This window comes from Euprymna scolopes, chromosome 7 (assembly GCF_053919585.1).
Source record: "Euprymna scolopes isolate OS-2025 chromosome 7, ASM5391958v1, whole genome shotgun sequence".
Lineage (NCBI taxonomy): Eukaryota > Metazoa > Mollusca > Cephalopoda > Sepiida > Sepiolidae > Euprymna > Euprymna scolopes.
In genome coordinates this window covers 84413707-84430045 of record NC_136488.1, presented here as the reverse complement: position 1 = coordinate 84430045, position 16339 = coordinate 84413707, and the positions used below count along the sequence as shown (strand labels likewise).

At 35.2% G+C, this 16339-nt stretch overlaps 1 protein-coding gene across 4 annotated transcripts in view; it reads left to right on the top strand.

Moving 5' to 3' along the window:
- The window catches only part of LOC145279819 (uncharacterized), an 843773-nt gene that overhangs the window by 642661 nt on the left and 184773 nt on the right, over window positions 1-16339 (top strand). For all 4 annotated transcript variants that reach the window (XM_080131190.1, XM_080131191.1, XM_080131189.1 and 1 more), the window contains exons 29-32: window positions 2333-2480; window positions 4279-4336; window positions 6472-6559; window positions 9206-9363. In XM_080131190.1, the coding sequence (XP_079987316.1) occupies window positions 2333-2480; window positions 4279-4336; window positions 6472-6559; window positions 9206-9363 (452 nt within the window). The remainder of the gene's footprint in view (window positions 1-2332; window positions 2481-4278; window positions 4337-6471; window positions 6560-9205; window positions 9364-16339) is intronic.

The following is a 16339-nucleotide window of genomic DNA, read 5'->3' as shown; positions in this document are numbered from 1 at the left end:
TTGACAGTTGGGCAGTGTTAGAATTATATTAGTCTGGCGGCTACTTTTCTTGCTTTGATCTAAAGTAGTAATTGTCTGTATTTTTGAGATGAGGTGTTTTCATTTATTGAGATTGTCGGACTGACTTCCCCATCTTGGTTGTTACAGTCACAACGTTTCGACCGTTTTGCCCTCCGACCTTCATCAGGTGTTTTGTATCGAACTGGGGAACCGTTTGTTAGGAGTCTCGAACCCAACCCTTTATTATTATTACGGGGGTAACGTGTTCGGACTCCAGCTAGGCTCTGGGACATAGTTGCTGATTCTCTGTTTTGGATGTTACTTTTCACTGCCTTCGTTCAGGATTGAACTCAGCACCTTTTGGTAACTGTAAACTTTGATACAACGTCTAGGACCACTCGGCCATATGTCACTAGGACTGATGAAGGCCGGAAGGTAAAACGGCCGAAACGTTGTGACTATAACAACCAAGATGAGGAAGTCAGTCCGACAATCTCAATAAATTGATCTAAAGTACTTTTATATTCCTATCGTCGCTACTACCCATATGCTTGCTTATATTTATGCTCGTCCTTCCTTTACTGCTGGTCATTTCATATTGATAAGTGTTTTTATTTTTGTTTTATTTATTTTTATTTATTTCATATATATATGTTATTCTTCGCTATTCTTCGCTATTTTTCATTCTTTCATTTGTTTTTAGTTTTTCGGGTTGAAATGTCTCTGAATTGGGACGCCACTAAAACATGTATGTACATGTGTAAACAATAATATATATAACAGCTCTCACCTGCATTGTGCACTCTTTAATAATCACGCGAGTTTTCATTTTCACTGAAGAATTCAATTATTTCTTTAAACATCTTTTCTTTTACGGGCTTGTTTACAATTTAAGACACGGAAAACAAAAATCGACCTTTACTGCTCACTTTCGTTGATGTTGCAATGTTTTCGCTTACAGTTCTATTTCATTATCGTAGGGGGATAGGGATCTTAGTCCCCACCTCATCTCCAGTGGGATTAAGCTCGAAAAAAGTATGTGGCGTGATCCCTGGAATTAATAGGACCATTTTAAGCGACGATAGCGTCTTTGAGTATTTCCAAGAACTACACCGACATTTAATCTAGATTAGGTATAAAAGTTATGTTTTACTGAAGGAAGAAAATGAAGGATAATAGAAAGAGGTCCATATAAACATGGAAATATATGAGACACAAGATAATAGAAGAGCTACCAGTTAACAAATACTAACTAAAAACGTGAAAAGAGTTTTGTAAACGAAAATGAAGAAAAACGAATTTTATAATAAAACATTTTATATCTATAATTTTATAAGCATATTCAAGTTATTTTCAATCAATAAATGTTCATATTGGAAACACGTCATTTGTAAAGAAAGTTGAGTTAGTAGTCACAAATTAATATGCTCATAGTGCGAATGATATGCATATGTAAGTAATATAGCTATGTATTTAGCAACGTGGCATTGTGTATGTGTGTGCGTTTGTTTACCTCGTTTTTATTAGTGTGTGTATGGTTGTGAATTTCGCATGACTCTTGTTAGTGTGTAAGAATGTGTGCGTGAGATGAGGAAAGTTAGTACGTGAGTCATTAAACATTTCTTCGACTTGCCTTGTTTAGCCCCACAGGCGCAGAGATTATCGACGTTTTTGACTTCCTGATCGAGGCGGAGTCAGTAGGTGTCATCTGCAAGAAACAGAATTTTTACCTTGTTTGCTAGAAGTTTCTAAGTTCGCAGGGGCTTATTATATTCGCATACACGCGTTACTTTTAGGATTTGAAATAATTTCCATTGGTGTAAAATACTTTGAGTTAACATCTTCCTGTGAAAGCTTACTTGCTTTATGGAATGAGAGGGGGGGAGTGAATTCTAATGAAGCGAAGAAAGAGTGTAGCAATTAGAGCTATACACGTTTTAGTGTTCCTAGGAATCACGAGGAATCGCGTCGCAATTCGGTTGCCACGGGTTCTCGATATCCAGTCTCAAGATCTGCTCTCACGGTTTTTTTTTGGGGGGAGGGGGGGGGGGGCTTTTGTTTGTTTTTTTTTTTTTGTTTTGTTTTTTGTTTTCATTCTCTAGCTAGTGCCTGTTTACTTGTTTGTTTTCATGATGCTTCTTTAAGTAAAAATAATTTGCAAATGACTTTTGTCCATTTTTTAAATCTTTCATCAATGCATTCTTCACTTAATTCCAAAACTTAATCTAACACGTTTCTTCGCAATTACTTATCACCACCACTTACTCGAGAGACAATGTCGTATAAAATATCCTTTTTTAGCTGAATGAATATTGTCAATTTTCTTTTTCAGTCAACGAAACGTTGAAATCCATTCACTGCACTGGCGCCCACGTTCGAAGCTATACGAGGGCTACTTTACCCCACCGTTTCCATTTCACGAAAAACGTACTTATAGGTGACGTTATTCTAATATTAGAAGATGGTTGGCTGTTTAAACCGTGAGTAATATTAAAATCAACAAGACCATAATTTCTCTTTTCCGTTTTTTTTTTTTTTTTTTTTTTAGGAAGGAGTCGCCACTTATCAAGGCCTGGAGGTCACTCGAGGATAGAGGTTAATGACTACTGTTGTCAATAGGACAATGTTGTAGTAATCGTTAGTAGTGGAAATTTTGCAAATTGGATTACTAAATGGGACGGCTCATTAAGAACTTATTTACGTTGGACTTGAAGACGATCATATTGTAGTCAGCTGGAAAGCAGGCAAACGGAACAGAGTTCCACGGGCGTGCAGGTCTAAGAAAGAAGCTTTGTTCATGGAATCTACGTTTAGGTTAAGGCACAGATAAAGAGAGGGGGAAATTATTGATAGTGGTTTCAGATAGACGGGTGTTTTTCGTGAAAGTTTGGTAAGGGGCACCATAGATTGTAGCTCAGACAAGCACTTGCCATGAAAATGACGATAAAGCAGAGACAGGCTCGCAACGTCTCTTCTGTGTAGAAGGGGTTGCATGGAAGAGAAAAGGGCATTTCCTTCTAGGCTACGAAGTCTATTTTGACTCTGTCAAGGCAGGATAAGTGGCTTCCAACAGCTCCTGCCAAGTAATAAAAGTAATAGTAAATGTAGTTATTACTTTATTTGATCATCACTTATTAAGGCCAAGAGCCATTCGAAGACAAAGAATTAATAAGATGAAATAACTACCAACCGATATTGACCAATGAAATAAAAGGAGCGAAAATCTGTGACCATCTCAGCCCTATCTTTTTTTATGGTATTTTAATATGATTGACTGGAATGGGAGATTCCACTTCGGTATTATTTCAATTGGAATTCTATTTGTCATTATTAACAACGTGTTCTGGTCCCCACACTTTGTCTATACTAACAACTAAACAAAAATTCCATGAGCAACACAATACCGCAGAGATGCTTCCCAGCTAACTATATGATCGTTTAAAAGTCTAATTTAAACAAGTTCTTAAACAATTATTTTTTGCCTAATTTCTACCATTACCAATCACCACGGTGTTGCCTCAGCGCCATCCTGACACTGTTTAACTCTTATAATCAAGTGGCTTTTTCGCCTTGATAAACAATCACACCTTAGTAAAAAAATGTTTCTTTCCATCTGACAGGGGGATCGTAATTTTAATGTGCAGTCTTCATTTAGCAATGTCTGCTTACTTAAATTGACATCTCAGGAAATTCACATCATTGTGCAGGCTCTCTCCTTCTCCCTCCCTCTCCCTCTCCCTCTCTCTCTCTCTCTCTCTCTCTCTCTCTCTCTCTCTCTGTGATCTTTACTCTGCGGTAGAGTAGGACAACAAAATCTGGCAGTTTTTCCTTCTTGTTAATTATTATGACGTTTGATCTCCTTGTTTGGATGAGTTTATCAGTTTGTATCCCCATGTCCCAGAGGATTTTGTGATTTTTATTTTCCAGTACTGACTCTATGTTGTGTATTCGTGTTGCAAATGCAATCATTTGCATAGTGCCCAATGTACTGCTTTCCTCATCTATGTTCTTGTATTCTTTATTCGCTCTTTATGTGAATTACCACTTCCTTTTTTTGTCCACTGGTTTTCATCTATCGGTTTTTAACCACTAGTTCTAATCGCATTGTTTTGAGGTTTCTTTTTCGTAGCCATGTCCAGGTGTTTTTGTGGGTCTCTTTTTTTTTTTTTTTTTTTTTGTCATTTTTTATGAATTATTCTCATTTTTTGTTGTTTTTGTTTTTATGAATTATTATTATTATTATTATTATTATTATTATTATTATTATTATTATTTTAGCAAAAGAAAACTGCCCAAATCTGCCCACGGTTATGACAACAGATTCGAAAGTATGCAGGTAACATATGCAAACTTTATATTTTGTTTGTGTTTTCTTTTTCTTCTTGTAACATCCCAGTTTGATTTTTGAACTTAGAAATCCCGAATTATTTAAATCATATGTACGTTTTGACTTGTATTTCCATGGTGAAAAATAAAGAATAAATAACATGTTGTGTAACTGCAATGGAGTTGAACTTTATTTACTCCAATTACCAGTTGCTACAGCATTTCGTTAACAACTTGCGCGTAACGCTATTTTGTAACGTTAAATTCGCTGGGATGTGATGTTGTGTGTATGATATCCATATGCGCGCTCGTTGTCATAAATCACATATGTCGTCTCTTTACGATAATACAAACACAAGTCTTATTTTATTTACGATAATACAAACACAAGTCTTATTTTAAACTAGACTGGTTGCCCGGCGTTGCCTGGATGTTTGGAGGTGTGTGTTGAGCAAAAAATTATAAATAAATAAAAAGTAGTAGTAGGCAGGCAGGCTCGAACCCGTACCGCGAAGGCGGAAAAGAAAGTGAAAAAAAAAACGTGACGTGGCCGGAAGTTACTAAGGTTAAGTTAAGGCTAGTCAATCGAAAAGAGGAGATGACTTTCGAAAATATCGGCTAAAAAAAGCGACCTCTTCCTGTAGACAAGTGCCCAGTTGAGAGTGAAGGAACTAATATTTTAAGCCAATTTTTCGATATTTGTCGTCCGAAGGGTCGGGTTCGAAAACGATACCGACCTAGTGAAAATCTGTCGCCTCTGTAGAAAGTTTTATACATACATACATACATACATACATGCATACATTTAAACAGACAGATGATATTTATATAATAGACTAGCCTGGGTATCTGGCGTTGCCCGAATGTTTGGAGGTGTGTGTTGAGCAAAAAGTTTAAAATAAAAAAATGGTAGTAGGCAGGCAGGACTCGAACCCGTACCGCGAAGGATGAAAAGAAAGTGGAAAAAACCGTGACATCTTTGCCGTTGCGTCCATCACCAAACCGGAAGTTACAAAGGTTTAAATTAAGGCTATTCAATCGAAAAGAGGAGATGACATTCGAAAATATCGGCGAAAAAAGGCGACCCCTCCTTGTAGAAATGTGCCCAATTGATGATGAAAGAATTAATGTTTTTAGCCAATTTTTCGATATTTGTCGTCGGAATGGTCGAGTTCTAAAACGATACCGATCTCATGAAAATCTGTTGCCTCTATCGAAAGTTTTAGACATACATACATACATTTGGACAGGTGAGATTTATATTATAGATGGAAAAGGCTAGACATTTACCAAATATTACAGACAGACCAGAAAGGAAAATATAACTAAACAAAAGAGAGATACATGGAGCTACGAGAATCTCTTCATGGCCTGCCCGTCCCCTGTCCGCACCAGAGTATGGGGATGAACTATCGTTTCACGCGTCCGATGACCAAATGTAGACAAATAAAAGATCACGCTACCTTTTGAGGGAAATGATGTCACTATTTTGTGTATTCATTTTTTGCTTCAGGTGAAGAAGGCCAGAGGGTGAATTGGCCAAAACCTGGCGAAACAACAACTATAAAGATGAGGATAACCGTCCGCAAAAAAAAATAAATGCACTAATCATGAAGCCTCATCTCAAAGGATTCAAAAAGAATAAAAACAAAAATAATATATAATGATGTCATTCGTTGATTTCCGTCATCCACAAGATCATTTTTTAATTTCACCTTCGTCAATTAGCGAGTTCGTTGTTCACTCTTAGACTATTGATAACTTGTTTTAACAGCAAAAATATTTGATCATTTAATATATATATGTATGTGTGTGTGTTATTTGGTTTTCTAAATTTCAAAGGTGTGACCAGATTTTTTGTTCAAAATTCGCGCAGCACACAATTAGTTAAGAGTAAATAATAACCGTCAACAACATCGGACGTCTATATTATCTTTCTCCGCACAAAAAGGAACAGATCACTAAGTCTTCTTTTATGAATACATTTTTTTAGCACCGAAAGTCTCAGTAAAATTATTTGTATCATTATCAATAGGAAAATTTTAGAACATTTTCAAATTAAATAAATATGTATCTAATCAAGACGCACGCACTGTTCTTTTTTTTATTTTATTTTTTTTTAATTTTTATTAATTTCTTTTTCAGGCGATATTTCTTGCATATGGTCCCAGCTTCAAAAACAATATGACGCTTGAACCTTTTGACAATATTGAAGTTTATAACCTTTTAACGGGTAAATAGTATTTTATCTTTATTTTCTCTTGGTGCTTCATTCAATATGTGTTTCAGTATCAATTTATATTTTTATACAGCATAATCCTGTCAGATCACCAAAGTTAAGTAACGATAAGCCTGGCCTGTACCAGATGGGTGACCATTTGGGAATAGCATGCGCTGTGTATGCTTTCTTCTTATCTCGGCATTGTTTCCAGTTGTCCTGAATTTCTACTAGCCATTGGAATAAAACAGTACCGATTCAGAAGTGTGCCTGGAGATTGTGAAACTCTTGCCACAAAAAATTCAAAGTTGCAGCATCATCAGTGATGTTCGTGGTCTTCATCGGCGATGATGGACGAACATTTCATATATTTTGATTGCTGGTTTAGATGATTAAACGTTTGACCATTTTAATTATTAACTAATAATAATTAGTTAATAAACTAACGCGGACGAACTATTGTTTCCCATTAGAAATTAAACGTTGGACCTTTTTATTTAATAACCAATAATTGTTGTTAAATAAAGCAACCACGTGATAAAAGATTCCGATGTTAATCTGAAAAAATGACACTACTTACTATCGGCATTTGGTCTAGAATCAAAGTGTAGTATAGTCCTGTTTCCGTTTTTATTCTGTTGCAATATTTTTGGCACATAAGTTTATGACGACAAAAATTTGGACGATTACATTTATAACCATGGGTGATAAGAAACGAACCAATCAGATGCTAGAATCATTTTATAAAATATACTGAATCTCTTTGAATTTGCGTCTTGAAATGAGAAGACCACCACGATATACTGATACTACTTGAATTAATTCTTTATCCGGAAAAGCTTCTCTGCTAGATTTATGTGATGTAGCCGAGTTGAACGCTGGTAGTTTCTCGTCAGCCAGAAAACAATTCGCAACAAAAATTCGTTTGCTGGAAATATTAAAATATTATTTTATTTCTTGCCTCGTGTGCGCACTCTCAACCTATAGACGAATAGAGAAAGCAGGAGAGGCGGATTCAACAGTGGGTTCGCTTTCTGACTGCTGGCTTTTGTTTCCCTCTCTCTCTCTCTCTCTCTCTCTCTCTCTCTCTCTCTCTCTCTGTATATATATATATATATATATATATATATATATATATATATATATATAACCTGTTTCCAAGCTGGTGTTTCAACTCGACAGCTGTGGGGGTCAATTGCTTGGCCTATTCACCTCCGGTGACATCAGTTTTGACAGCTTCACCCCATCGCTCAGTGCATTTTGGCTATCGACTGCCATGTGTGTGTGCGCGCACAGTTTTAACACGCGACATCTATGCTGCCATTTGGGGGTGGTACTTGAGACAACTACATTACTTCAAGATGCTCATTCCTCACTTTTATTTTGATCTTGATTTCCCCGAATTAAATCAGTCTGAAAAGAATCGATCCCTATTTCATTTCCTACCACTTCTACTTAGAGATCAAACTAAACCGGGCCGTTTTTGAATGTCGAATTCGAAATATCATTTATTTTATATCTTTTTATTTATTTATTTATTGAAAGCTGTACTAATTGAAATTATTTTTAAGCCACAAATAATCTCTTACCGTCCAAATATTTGCCATTTAAATCTATCTAGGTAATAAAGGTGTTTCGTGTTCGTAGAAAAACTGAACGTTCGTGACCAGTCTGATGTCGCTAAAGTAAAAAATTAAATTCTTTTTCTTTTTTAAATATCTTTATTTTCTCTCGGTGCTTCATGCAATAAGTCTTTCAGTATCAATCTTTATCTTTATCATCTTATCGTAAAATAATTGCCAGGTAAATATTCACCAAATCAATAAGCATCTAAATGTAAAATACCAATGTATTTATTTTAAATTGTAGTCTTTAACTAAACACGGAGATTTTATTTTGGAACAATTCGTTTGAAAATGTGTCAAATCGGATTCTGTTTTCTCTTAACGATATTATAGTATTCACCAATCAATAGCTTTGCTGATCGAGTGGTTTCATTTTGTTATATACGTGAGATGCGATAATGTACGTACGTCAAGTAACTTAACGTAGAGTATATAAACTTGCGGGACCAGTGGAAATTCTACGGTCGATTTTTCATAAATCAGCAAAATTTACTCATAAGTCTGGGGAAACTTGTTTTCACTTAAACTCCAGAGAACGCCACAAGTTGTTCTCAAAGAGAAATCTTTGATGATCGCCGGCCTGTGTGACTACTCCTAGTGAGTTAATAATAATAATAATAATAATAATAATAATAACCACTCTGAAATAACTAATAATTACCTTATGGATAAAACTATGTTCCCATATATCTGACGAATGTAATATCGAACAGATATAGTTGAGTTTTAATAAATTACTTTGTTTTTTCGTTGTATATGTGCTGATATGATTTCATCTATTAAATGATGTATTTGTAATTACTAAGGCTATGACAACAGCATATTCTTTTCCCTGTCTTGATTCTTATATGCAGAGTGATGTGGTTTTCTGTTGATTGTGTCTAACCGTGTCAGATATATACTCGAGAGTAAAAATAATGAAAAGAATATGCTGTTGTCCTAGCCCTAGTAATCACATACGTACGAACACGAAATATCTTTTTATGCATTATCCTATAAGCTTTTATTTTCTTATAATATTTCCAATATTCAACAGATCTCTTGCACATCCAACCTGTTCAAAACAATGGAACAGAAGGTACATTAAACAAGTTGTTAAAGAATCCTCAGTCAGCACGAAAACGTTCTCAAGCAAACTATCTTTCCTGCTGTTCCCAGACGTCAACATCCAAACAAAATTGCACCTACCTTGAAGTAAGTATTTTATTTAAATACTAGCAGGGATATCCGTTGTTTCCCGGTATGGAATAATGAACAACGAAGTTTTGTTGTTCCATATTTTTATTGTCATCGAAATCAGCGTTTTGTTTTTTCAATCAAATCGATTGATTAACTACTTTAGTTGGGTACCCACCGCGGTGCACCGGGAGGAAGCTTCACATGCAGTTACTTAGTCCATAATACATTGTAATCTACAATGCACTGTAAAAAAAAAACCTACTAATGACTTAATAAAATTATCTATCTACTATTATCTAATAGGAATTATGTTGTATATGTGTCTGTATGTGGGTTCGTTCCCTATGGACCCGTGAACGAAGGTACTTTATGTGCCTCCTATTTTTAAAATTCGCGTTAACCAGCGTAATGTGCACATCAATTCAGACTGACTAGAATCGTCAATAAGAACGGACGTTTTTTCTTCACTGCACGAGGATGTAATTCCTTAGGACTTTAAAATCTAAAATGAAGAAAAAAAAAACACTAAAAGCAACAGTCTTCTTTGATAAGAGTGTGTGTCAACACTGAAAGTCTCAGACAGTAAAAAAAAAAAAAATTTAATTATTTAAGAAAATTTTAATTGGCATTTTCTAGTTATCAAATAATTTTAATTTACCTAAGAAATTTCTTCTAAGATGTAACAACAAGTCTCCTATTTTAATACAACTATTGATCACAAAGGTACGAAAAAAGGGAAGCAGGCTGATATTTCTATATTAGATTCATAACTAATGATGTCGTCACATCGATAGAGATCTTTGACGGAAATTAGCCAAAACCTTAAATAAATAAATTAATTAATTAATACAAACATATTAGAGACATCTTTTCTTTCACTGGTTCACAATACGGTAGATTAATATGTCCTTCTCCCTTCCCCCTTCTTTAATTACCTGGAATAAAAGGGGTCGTTTGCGCGTATAAAATGTAATGGGGAAAAGTTATCATCACGCTTTCAGCGAAATTAGTAGAAATAATGATGGCTGCAACTTTTCACTGCTCGCTCCTACCATGGTCAATGATGCGAAGCGGATAATCCGCGTTTTGTTTTGGCGGTCCCTGAAATATGGAAAGAAATTAACAGAAGACGCTCGAGTCGCGTCGTTAGTTTGTTTTAGAAACAGCGTGGGTGATTTGTGGTATTGTCTATTTTCTTTTCCTTCTTTTCTTGTTGATTTTCGTCTTCATCTTCTTTGCGGTGGGTGGGAGAGGAGTTTACTCATCTATGTTAGGCGTTTTGTTATGTCTGCTGATTAGTCTGTCTGTCTGTCACGCTTTAATTAAACGTATAGATTGAATAGAACTAAACCTCTTACATAGAACTGTCTACCTGTGTAACTCTGTTCCGCTGGCCTGCTTTTCAGCTGATTATAATGTAGTTGTCTTCAAGTCCAATGTAAACAAGTTCTTGCTAGGCCGTCCTCTTAAATAATCAAACTATAACATATTACCACTACTAATGATTACTACACAGATGCCCCGATGACTACCGTGCACCCATTAACCAGTATCCTCTCATGGGTCGATGGGTAGAACTGCTGACTATCAATGCGATGGTTGTAGGTTCAATCCTCGGCTAGGGAAAGGTGCTAGTCTAGCTGTACTGATGAGTTGTGATACAACGAAACAGTACTGTATGTGGATGATATATATATATATATATATATATATATATATATAACACGTCACAACGTTAAAGAGACACCAGTTATATAGACACTAGTTTATATGCAACTATAGTTTATATGCAATATGTACTTCGATTTGGTCGTTGTAATGTATCAATGATGCGATTCGAACCTTGTATCTTGCACAACGTAAGAAGACAAAGATCCATAAAATATTAAAATTAAATAAGAAAAAAAAACAAATTAAAAACAATGAACTGAGCATAACTAAAATAAAGAAACAATCTATATATAAAGTGAAATTGTCTGTTTATGTGTGTACATTTCCTTACCAAACTACTGTGTCAATTTTCAGTCTACAGACTCGAGATTTGACATCAGAGGTATTGAATTTTTTAAAAATCTTTTTAATCGGTTTTTGGCCAGAAATTTGATTGTCAAGAGATCAAAGTTCAACGATTTGATCTTTGAAAACTCTACAAAAATCCTCCTAAAATTTTGGGTCTAAACATTTGAAATTTCAGATCTAGGTTCTTTGGATAAAACTTTTTAATTTGATTTTAGCCCAATACAATAAATGTTAAGGGGTCAAAATTGGGGTCAAGTTTTTTTTTAAATTGCTCCCTTCGGTCTCTACCAAATTACTCGGCCAATTTTGGATCTAAACATTTGAAATTTTACATAAAGTGTATTCAGGCAAGCTTTTTAATCGGTTTTTGGCCGAAAATTTGGCTACCAAGAGGTCAAAGTTCGAAAGATTTGATCTTTGTTGTCTGTAGCAACCTATTCAACCAATTTTGGGTCTAAACATTTGAAATTTTCCATAAAGACATGCAACAAGCTTTTTTAATCAGTTTTGAGGCGAAAATTTGCACAGTCTACCAAACTCCTCCGCCAATTTTCGGTCTAAAGACTTGAAATTTTAGATATAGGTTACCTGGACATGGGTCAAGCTTTTTAATATATGTATACACATACACATAAAGTTATGAACAGTACATAGGGCCCGAGCAAAGCTGGGCTGAACTGCTAGTAACAAAGAAAAGAGAAAATGATATATTTGTAGAAATTGTTTGAAATGTTTAGTCAGCTGTTAATCAAAGTGCGTCTGTTTGTCAAGGTAAAAATTGATTTGATGGAATGCGCTTTTTGCTTAGGTGTTTGGTTTAAGGTAAAATATGTTCTGAATTTGTTTTGTGAAATGGAATTTGTTCCTTGTTGGATTTTCGAGCTTTTTTCAGAGTCGCACAAACTTTTTTTTCTCTCGGTTTAACTTTTAAGCTTTTTTAAACAAAAAAGAAAAGAATTGAATTTTTGCTGTATGTATATTGCACCACGAATGTGAAAAATATCAGTTTTGACTGATCTGATTCGAGTGGAGATAAATTTGTAACTAAAATACGAAAAGTTCCAAGTCTGGAAATCAAGTTTCCGCCGAAGCTATGAGACTGGGTACGCTGATTGATTCGTTTCGACTTGGGGATACGTAGGAATAAATTTCTTCTCTACACAGCATGAGGAAGCAGACGACCCCGTCCAGTGTGAGACGCGGCTAATTGTGACGATTAGCTTTGGGGAACACAAATGAATGCTTCCTCAACACAGCGTAAGAGGCGTAAATAAATAATGACGAATTAAGCCATTATGTTACGAATCACTCAGGGGAGATGAGGGAACAAAGGAGAATAAAATAAAATAGCTGTCGAGACGTAAAAAGTCATAAGTGAATATAATCCCAAGCGTAAAATATGGTATAACAAAGTACCATATGAGAAGAGATATTTTGGTAGCCAATAGAGGGTATCGTGAGCTGACCACCAGAAATATTCTAGGTAGGGGTTTTCTGTTTTGATCCACAAATGTAGTGTGTATAGATGAATAGAAATGATTGAGATGAATGGTTAGAATACAAAGAGCCTAGTTGTTAGCAATGCCCATGGGGGCAAGAGGGCCAGAAGAACCATAAAACGTAAAGATACTATACATCCATTGGTATATTCCGTTTTAATGGTGACTCAATCCGCAGGGTTCGATATATCAAATGTGGCCGGTTCATAAGGCGATGTGATGATACAATCATTACATCGGTTATGGCGTGTTTAAACCTATGAGTTGAGTTTCCAATTTTTCTATGAAACTGAAATGACCTTTCGATAATCATGATAATATATAGTGTCTAATATAATATATATATATATATATATATATATATATATATATATATATATAATTACTATTTTATACATATATATCTGCTAGAAAGGAGACTCGACGTTTTTTTTTTATCCGTACAGTATTTCAATCACTACAATCCCACTAAAATAATCGATTTGTTTAATTTAGAAAAGTTTTTTTTTCCTGAACTAATTTAAAAAAGGAGAATGTAAGAATCGATTAATAAAATTGTTTTATTTCTTAATTTAAGAACCATGATTTTTCGGTGGGGTGAGGTGGGGTCTTCAAAACCCCCACGAATCAATAAAATAAAAAATTTAAAAAATATGAAAAGAAATACTAAACATTTTTTCTAATATCCTCCCATAAAACAATTTTCTGTCTTTTTTTTTTTTCGTTGATAAAATCGTATGTTTCGGTCAAGATGATTGAAAGACCGCGCTTCAACAAAAAAAATAAGGCTATGTAATTTGCAAGTCACACCCGTCGTATATCAGATGACTGAAATTTTCCAAAACCAAAAATTTGGTGCCGATCTGATGCACTAGCACCATTTTTTTTTTAATTCAGAATTTCATTTCGATATACGTGTGGCTTATTGATATACGAAAAACAACATAGCGAATGAGATTATTGCTTAAATTAAGTGATTAAATGAAGTTTAAAACGGTTTAAGGTAATGATTTTCCACTCCGACTTAATGTTAGTCGTACGGTAAATAAATTAAATAGAGAAATTCTCAACCACCTCAGCAAAAACAACCTACTCAGGTACAAGAAATATGATTTCTGTCTGGCGAAATCTACAGCTGATATACTGACTTTAATTTCACATAGGATCAATGAGTCTATCGACGGGGCTTTTGATAAATGTAATGTAAACCAATATCTTCTTAATCTTTCCTTATGTGCAAGTGGCAATTAGAGGGTGAACGTAAGTAAAAAAAAAAAAAAAAAAAACAACAACAAAAAAAAACAATCTGGTTTCCATCCGGCAAGATCTACAGCTGATGTACTGATTGTAATTTCACATAGAATCAGTGAATCTATCAACAGGGTTTCCTCTTTGAGCAGTAACTCTTGACATAGCAAAAGCATTTGAGAAGGTTTGGCATAAAGATCTACTTCACAAGATTTCCAGCTATGGAATATCTGGAAATGTCTGCTCAACCATTGCATCTTTTTGCTTTGATAGGTTTTTAAAAGTAATCTTCGATGGGCAAAAGTCTGAAGCTCAAAGTATCACGGTTGGTGTGCCTCAGGAATCCATCCTGGGCCCAACTCTCTTTCTTATCTTCATCAGTGATCTCCCAAATCACATTCTAAGTTCATTCGTCTACATATATGCAGATGACACTACCATCTATGGCAAGACTTCAAAGACCAACAATAACCGAGATATTTCTGAGTTTATCTCCTCATACCTTGAGCATGTGGTGCAATGAGGTAGAAAGTGGTAGGTTAATTTTAATACATCCAAGACCAAGCTTTTACTTTTCACCATAAATGTTCTGATACCAACCTAGCGCCAACTGATAATAATGCCTCTCGTCTAAAAGAGGCTTCCTGTTTTGATAAACTTCTGTGTCTGACCTTTACTTTTGACCCGAAATGCAAGACTTACATCAAATCTGTTGCCAATGTCGCAGGTAAAATGGCTGCGTCATTTTATCGCTCTAGAAAATATTTCGCTCCCGACGCAATCCTCTGCCTGTATAAGATCCAGATAAATCATAAAATGGAGTACTGTTGCCATATCTGGGCGGGAGCTTCTCAGGGCATCCTCTCCTGCTTTGACAAAGTTCAAAACCGGCTTCGAAACTTTTTTCCTTTTTTCTTCCCTGCAACCTCTTTTTGACAGAAGAGACATTACGGGGCTGTTTCTGCTCTATCGTTATTTTCATTGCAAGTGCTTATCTGAGCTTCAATCTATGGCTCCCCTGAACAAACTTTCACAAAAAACACGCGTCGGCTACAACAACAATCAACAATTTCCCTCACTCTCTGTCTATATCTAAACGAAAATTCCATGAACAAAGCTTCTTTCATAGAACTGCCCGCCCGTGGAACACTGTGCCGCTGCCCTATTTTCTAGCTAAGTGCAATATGGTCATGTTCAAGTACAATGTAAACAAGTTCTTGTAGAGCCGCTCCTAAATAATACATTATACGCCATTTCCATTAATAACTAGTAATACGCTGTTGTCTCAGTGACTACCATACACTCATTAACTCTAATCCTCGAATGGCCTTGGGGTCTTGATAAGTGGTGACTCCTATGTAAAATAAAAATGTATTTTCAGCGTAAATTTAATCGAAATTAGCGACACCTACGAAGATTTCGAGCGCTATTTTCTTCGTGTGTCGATCAGAGAACTTTTATTGACATCAAATCGATTGTTAACTATTCTGGACCTTTACCTAATATGGTAAGGTTTTCCTACGGACACCTATGAACAGCAAAGGCATTTATTACCTGGCAACGTCGAAAATGCCTGCTAATCTATTAGATAAAATAAAAAAAGAATTCATTAAAAACCGCAGAAACAAACCTTTTTTTTTTTTCGCAGGATTAGACAAGGAAAGCGGGAAGTGATCGTGGGCGGTTGTAAACAGGCCAATGTTTTACGCCGCGTAAATCTTCGATAGCAACCAAAATGCAATCACTATGAAAAACTATAAGAGAACAGGCATTAAAAATGGCGATCATTCCAGATGAAACAAGCGTTCCCTGGTTGTAAAATACGCTTAAATATGATATTTTAATTCATACAGATTTCCTATTTATTATTATAGCGTCAATTCTTTATTGGTTATTATATTGTACCTAATATATAGTAATCATTCCCAAAATTTAAAAATAAATGACTTTATTGCCATCAGTTAGAATCGAAACCAAAACATTTAGCGCTCCGACATTGGTTGCTACTGTTTGAACTATCAACAGATCGATAAGAAAGATTTCAAAATTAAGCGACTTTAACGTATAAATGTATATTTGCACATGCATATAACTAACAGGTTTAGTTAATTTACTCCTCCCAAGGCCAATTTTTTCTTTCAATTTTGTCTCCTAACAGCTATTTTTACCGGGTCGAAACCAAATCGAAATTATTCCATATGTCCAAATTTCGTATATGTCAAGTC